Consider the following 6893-nt stretch of genomic DNA (forward strand, 5'->3'; position numbering starts at 1 on the left):
ACTGTGCTCTTGGAAACTTTCAACACTCTAGAAATAGTTTTATACCCTTCCCCAGATATATGCCTCATCACAATTCTATCTCGGAGATCTACATACAGTTCCTTGGACTTCATGGTATAGTTTCTGCTCTGACTTGCACTGTCAACTGTGGTACCTTCTATACTGTATATACAGTAAATAACCTCCAAACAATTGAATTGGCCACAGGGGAACTCCACTTAAGTTGTAGCGATGTCTTATGGATGATCAAAGGAAATTGGATGCACCTGAGCTCAATTTGGAGTGTCATAGCAAAGGGGTGTGAATAATTATGTAAATGAGATATTTCTGTATTTGTTTTTGAACACATTTGCTACATTTCTAAAAACATGTTTTCACTTTGTCATTATGGGGTATTGTCTGTAGATGGGTGAGAGAAAAATACATATTTAAATGCATTTTGAATTCTGGCTGTAACACAAAATGTGGAATAAGTCAAGGGGTATGAATACTGTCTGAAGGCACTGTATAAGCAAAGACGCATTAGACACCTTATATGAGGAGTATCTTTTTGCCATCCCAAGGGCCTTGACTACACAGAGCTCAGGTATAAGTTCACTTTCCACCCCCATGAAGCAGTTAACTAGCCTGGTCTCAGACCTGTTTGTGCCGTCTTGGCAACTCATCATTGTTTGGCTTGACAATGACCATGGAAGTTAGCGAAACAGCATAAACAGATCTGGGACATGGCTATCCTTTAACCACCCCTCGCTGTAGAAATAGGAGCTGTCCTTTTTTCACCTCTGGCAGAAGCGGGCATATATTTTTTTACTCTGCACACGCCCTCACAGCAGTGCTGATAATGGCATTATCAGTTGTACAATGTGGTGTTGGACTATTGCTGCAGTGTGATCAGCTGTCCCAGTGGTGCTGCACAAACATGTTGTGTTGTAGTGGCTTTATGTTTGGCAATGGGAAAGACAACCAGTCAATGCAGTGACTCTACCACACTTTTCCACTGCCATTTTGGTAATAAAAAATGCATACTGCTTTATCTCCTTGTCCAAGATGTTGTTTAACTGCACTTCATGTGTTGTCAAATGTAGTTGTTCTGTGTTTTCCCCCCAAATGAACAGAACCATGTCATCAAGGGAAAGGAATGAGTGAAAACAGGTTATCAAGACAGGACCAGGGATCCAGTTCCTCTGCAATCCAGGGCATGAAGTATGTCGCTGTAATTATTTTGTTAGAGAATAAACAAAGCCATTCTCCTGAAAGGATGAACCAGGAAATAGTATTTTTTCTTTTACGAACAGGCATTCTGTTGTAGTTCACTTTCGGAGAATGTGGGGTAGCAGTGGCGCATAGATTCTGGTGTCTTTTGTATGAAAAGAAGAGTAACTGACAATGTGGCTCGATGCAGCAGTAGTTACAGTAGTTATATTAGAAACACTTGTAATACAAATGTATGAGCCAGAGGCCCTTGTATGAGAGCTTTATTCCTTCCTTGGGTGTTCGTTCATGTTCACATGGATCTTTACAAACAGTCAGATGGTTGAAGCTTTCAGCAGTGATCTGAGCCATGCGAGAGACCACATCCAGGGATGAAGTACTGAACAAAGTGAACAAAAGAGGGAGAATGCTATAGAATGCGCTGTGGAACAGATTCAGCCTCTTCTACTTCATTCTATCGCCACTGCTGGAATCTATATACACTCCCCCGGGAATGGCCCCCAATGGCCCCCAATGGCCCCCAAAGTTTTTTTATCAGCTGCACATTCAAGCTTTATTCATTCAACAAAAAAACAAAAAAACATAACCAACCAATAACATAACATAACATTCACTCAGGGGTGGGCAGTGCAAAGATAGAAACACAGGAGGGTAAATAGGGGACACATTCACAGTTTACAGGCAAAAGAACAAGAGCAGAAATTGGGGCTGGAGGGAGGGAGTGGGCTGGGGTGGGTGGGTGGGTCTGGGCCTTGTTTAGAAGCACTTGCGATGCACAATGGAAGGGCCGGCCTCGTCGTACTCCTGCTTGCTGATCCACATCTGCTGGAAGGTGGAGAGGGAGGCCAGGATGGAGCCACCAATCCAGACGGAGTACTTCCTCTCTGGTGGGGCGATGATCTGGTAACACAGAAGATGTCATTTAATACACAGAATGAGCCAATCACATATATGCAGTGACTAAGGTACAGTACAATAAAGCTTAGTGAGACAAAAATCTGTGATATTTCGCTTCAGATTGAGTCGTAACAACTTGCATGAAATCACAAAACATTTATCAAGACAAAGATTTATATTCAAAGTAAAAGAGGTCAAAAGGATAATTGCGTTGAAATGGACCAATATCATTACTGTCTGTGAATGGCAAAAAATAGACCTTTAAATTAGGATGAATACTATACCGAACAAGGTAAAGTCCCTACACAACATCTCACACAGTGACTTGTAAGTTAACTCTGGATGTTAGTATCTCCTACACACCTTGATCTTCATGGTGCTGGGGGCCAGGGCAGTGATCTCCTTCTGCATTCTGTCTGCGATGCCAGGGTACATGGTAGTACCTCCTGACAGGACGTTGTTGGCGTACAGGTCCTTACGGATGTCAATGTCACACTTCATGATGCTGTTGTAAGTGGTTTCATGGATACCAGCGGACTCCATGCCTGGGGAGGAAACCAGAGGAAATCACACAGAGTCACAACAAGAGACAGAGATAGATCCTTGTTTCAAACTGTTGAGAGAACGGCAGATGGAGAGAGTGAAAAAGGGATACAAGAAAAAGAGAGTGGGATTACCGATGAAGGAGGGCTGGAAGAGGGTCTCGGGGCAGCGGAATCTCTCATTGCCGATGGTGATGACCTGACCGTCGGGCAACTCATAGCTCTTCTCCAGAGAGGAGGAGGAGGCAGCGGTGGCCATCTCATTCTCAAAGTCCAGGGCCACGTAGCACAACTTCTCCTTGATATCGCGGACAATTTCTCTCTCGGCTAGAGATAGGAGGATAAGGGGGAGGTTAGATCAAGGATTGATTGGTAGTTTGGCAGAACAGCACCTCTGTGTCCGCGTAGGCCTCTGCTTAAAAGTCTTATACTGTACAGTATGAGAGAATATAGTCTCATCAGAGATTTGCCCATCTCTGAGTTCCTACTGACCGGTGGTGACGAATGAGTAGCCCCTCTCGGTCAGGATCTTCATGAGGTAGTCAGTGAGATCGCGGCCAGCCAGGTCCAGACGCATGATGGCGTGGGGCAGGGCATAACCCTCATAGATGGGGACGTTGTGGGTGACACCATCACCAGAGTCAAGGACAATACCTGTGGAGGTTTAGGAGGACACTGTTTTTTTGGGAGGACACGAAGGTTAAGACCCAGTGGAACTGAATGGTCAGTATAAAATGAGGCTGGTTTTGACTGGTGTGTTAGACTGACCTGTTGTGCGACCAGAGGCGTAAAGGGACAGAACAGCCTGGATAGCTACGTACATGGCTGGAACGTTGAAGGTCTCAAACATAATCTAGAACAGGACCATTTGTTTAGGTTACAGTGTTATTTTTTCACACTAACATATCATTCTCACGGCACTAATCAAAGGTCATAGCATCGTGTAACACATTTCTTCTGTATACATCAAGAGCCTTACAGAGCCTTAAAAGGCTAGGTTAGAGATATACATTGGACCAAGTCCCAGCTGTAGTGTATGAGGGTCATCACCTGGGTCATCTTCTCCCTGTTGGCTTTGGGGTTAAGGGGGGCCTCTGTCAGCAGGGTGGGGTGTTCCTCTGGGGCCACACGGAGCTCATTGTAGAAAGAGTGATGCCAAATCTGCCAACCCACACAAAACACACAAACCAATCAAACAAACAGCCTCACCACAACCTGGTGAAAAAAAAGGGGTTCGATTGAGGCCCGTGTTGAAATCCCACACAAAACATTGAGGTCGATCTTGAGAGAAATTTACGATTCTAAGTGAATAACACCATCTGTTGCATGCATCTGTTGAGGGGATGACAGCATGTGCCCTGAGATAATTGGTTGACATGTTTGTCTCCTAGTCACCGGTGATGAGTCATAGCTAAATTACATGACAAGACTGCCATGGTGGAGGATGGGGGGGTGCCAGTAGCATAACATCTCTTTAGCTAACCAATGATCATGTCGTAGTTCTGAGAATAGATCCTGGATCTAAATGCCACTGGATGGATCCCAAAGTGCCACCCGGGGAGTTGTGTTGGCTTAGGGGCTATTTTTGGGTGACATGATGGAAAATGAACGTACATCAAATTCCATGTTGGAGTGTGTTCCTGTTTTCCAATGTGATTTTTTTTTGATGGTCGTCCAAGTCATGTGGGTTTTATGAGTCTGTGTGTCATTGTTGTATTGTGTGTAGTAGGGTGTGGTAGGCTTACTTTTTCCATGTCATCCCAGTTTGTGATGATGCCGTGCTCGATGGGGTACTTCAGGGTTAGGATACCTCTTTTGCTCTGCGCCTCGTCACCCACATAACTGTCTTTCTGTCCCATGCCGACCATCACACCCTAGCGAGAGGAACAGGCTGCTCAGAAACACACTCACCACACTGTAAAGTGGATGCTATTGCTAGCACTGAAATTCAACAAATAGACTTTGCTGTGTGGAGACTTAAACCATGATGGGTAACAAAAGTGAAACATTTAAATAAAATTGCTTTGAAATTAAGAATATAACAAGGACCATGAAAGACTACGGTCAAAAAGTGGATGATTTCCCATCGCCCAATCAGAAGTCGGTTACATCCAGCCGCTCTTTTGATGGACAAATGGCGGCTCACCTGATGTCTGGGACGGCCTACGATGGAGGGGAATACTGCTCTGGGGGCGTCGTCCCCGGCGAAGCCTGCCTTGCACAGACCGGACCCATTGTCACACACAAGGGCGGTGCTCTCTTCGTCGTCACACATTGTCAATTCTTTGCTTTACCTTCCTTACTCCGACTGGAGACAATCACTGCAGGGGCACCAAACAGATGAGTAAGTTAACATCTACAGAATGGTAGATTAGTGTGTGTGTGTGTGTGTGTGTGTGTGTGTGTGTGTGTGTGTGTGTGTGTGTGTGTGTGTGTGTGTGTGTGTGTGTGTGTGTGTGTGTGTGTGTGTGTGTGTGAGTAAGTCTATCCCTCTAAAGTAATGTGACCACACCCTTCTGAGGTGAATTCATGAAAACCGTAAACCACAACAAAAGTCTGGTGTGGCAATTATTGACATTAATTCATGCAGGAATACATGGCTCAGGTAAATCCACTAGTCTGTACCAAAATGTGAAAAAAAGGATGTAGGCTATTCCTATTAAAAGTGAAAAAGTCCATTTGGAATGTTGGCATGTGCTTGGAGTACAATATAAATACATTTTTCCAAAAGCCTATGGAGCACATTGTTATACAATGTTATAACACTGTACAAATGTAACATTAATAGCAGAACATTCATGATTAAGACCAAAACTCCCCATAGGAGTTACCCTACAAACCTCCTGAGTTAGGGTTAGGGTTGTACTCCAGTCTGTAATGAATGGATTCAGCACCCTGGGAAAACTTCCTAATTAGGAAATGATGCGACATCATGTCTGTCTTTGGACTGGACTTTGAAAACCTTTCTCCTTCACTCCCTTCCTCTCTGGCCCTGCCTGTCTACAATTGTAAAAAAAACTAGAAAGGAGAGAAACATGACAGGGATGGGAGGGAGAGAGAGAGAGAGAGGGCAGCAGAATCAAGGAGAACCATATTTAGTCATAAACCTTTGGAATAAAGGTTTCCAAAGCTTTCCAGCAGAGGGCACCATGAGCAACTATGATGGAGTTCACTGCTGAAGATTGGCTGGTGTTGAACTCTTCAAGACTCCCGTCATTTGCAGAACATAGCAGAGACCCCTATATGCAACCAGTCATCACCTCATTTGCACATTTCAAAAGCTTTCCACATTTCAAAACTGTAGACAGTAAACGACCAAACTTTCCAAACTGACTGAGTTCCCAAGAGACTTAACACTCTATGAGACAATCTATGAGCCTGACTGTTTCCAAGAGACGTTACAAGACTTTGAGACAACCTTTGAGAGAAATGTTTATCTTGCGTTATGGCACTGACCCAGCTGTCTAATACTATGATCAACTAACTGAAAAAACAATTTATAAGTGATAACAGGTTTCTGAGCCTATACCTTGCGTTATGGCACTGACCCAGTTGTCTAATACTATGATCAACTAACTGAAAAAACAATTTATAAGTGATAACAGGTTTCTGAGCCTATACCTTAGTTGCAACAAGACATTGCAAATTGAGCATTTACAACTGTGTTATTCTACCACACTCTTTCAAGCAGCAACACTTGCTTCTTCAACCACAAATCCTAAGTGAACCACAACAGCATGATGATTAAGATCTCTTCCAAGAGCTGTGACACTTAATACCCACAACAGACCACAGTGACTTAGTTGTGAGACTTCAAAATCCCTGTCTTGCATTAACATACACCTGCGAGATTAGCCAAAGCTCTTCAAGGCTAATGAGCTTGGTTTAAATTGAGCAGCCGCCTGTGCTGTAAGGTGCTGACCCCTGCAGTTGACTCAGACTAGCAGATTAGCAGATACCAATTTAGCAGGTGTCGACTTGAGGCAGTCAGGCAGACTGGCAGGCGGTAGAGGAGGAGAGGGTAGAGGAGAGCAGAGAAGAAAGAAGTGGAAAGAAGATGATAGGAGAGGAGCAGGGAGGAGAGAGGACAGAGAGGGGCTGAGAGGAGCAGGGAAGAGAGAGGGGGAAAGAAGATGATAGGAGAAGAGCAGGGAAGAGAGAGGGAGAAAGGAGAGGTGAGGTGGTGGCCTACTTACCCTGACAGTGCTTGGCCGGGGTGTGCCTCTCAAGGATGGTGTGCCC

The 6893-nt window shown here is 44.5% G+C and overlaps 1 protein-coding gene across 1 annotated transcript; it reads right to left on the bottom strand.

Annotated features, from left to right (window-relative positions):
• Positions 1 to 1446: 1446 nt before the first annotated feature.
• LOC110498989 (actin, aortic smooth muscle) lies at positions 1447 to 6893 on the bottom strand. Its single transcript, XM_021575761.3, has 9 exons — positions 6848 to 6893; positions 4798 to 4972; positions 4397 to 4525; positions 3702 to 3812; positions 3420 to 3504; positions 3144 to 3305; positions 2787 to 2978; positions 2473 to 2654; positions 1447 to 2112 (listed from the first exon to the last, which is right to left on the bottom strand). Exons 2-9 carry the CDS (start codon positions 4924 to 4926, stop codon positions 1969 to 1971), a joined length of 1134 nt encoding a protein of 377 aa, XP_021431436.1. The 5' UTR covers positions 4927 to 4972; positions 6848 to 6893; the 3' UTR covers positions 1447 to 1968.

The sequence above is a fragment of the Oncorhynchus mykiss genome, chromosome 20 (assembly GCF_057628025.1).
Source record: "Oncorhynchus mykiss isolate SJ-2025 chromosome 20, ASM5762802v1, whole genome shotgun sequence".
NCBI classification, from domain to species: domain Eukaryota; kingdom Metazoa; phylum Chordata; class Actinopteri; order Salmoniformes; family Salmonidae; genus Oncorhynchus; species Oncorhynchus mykiss.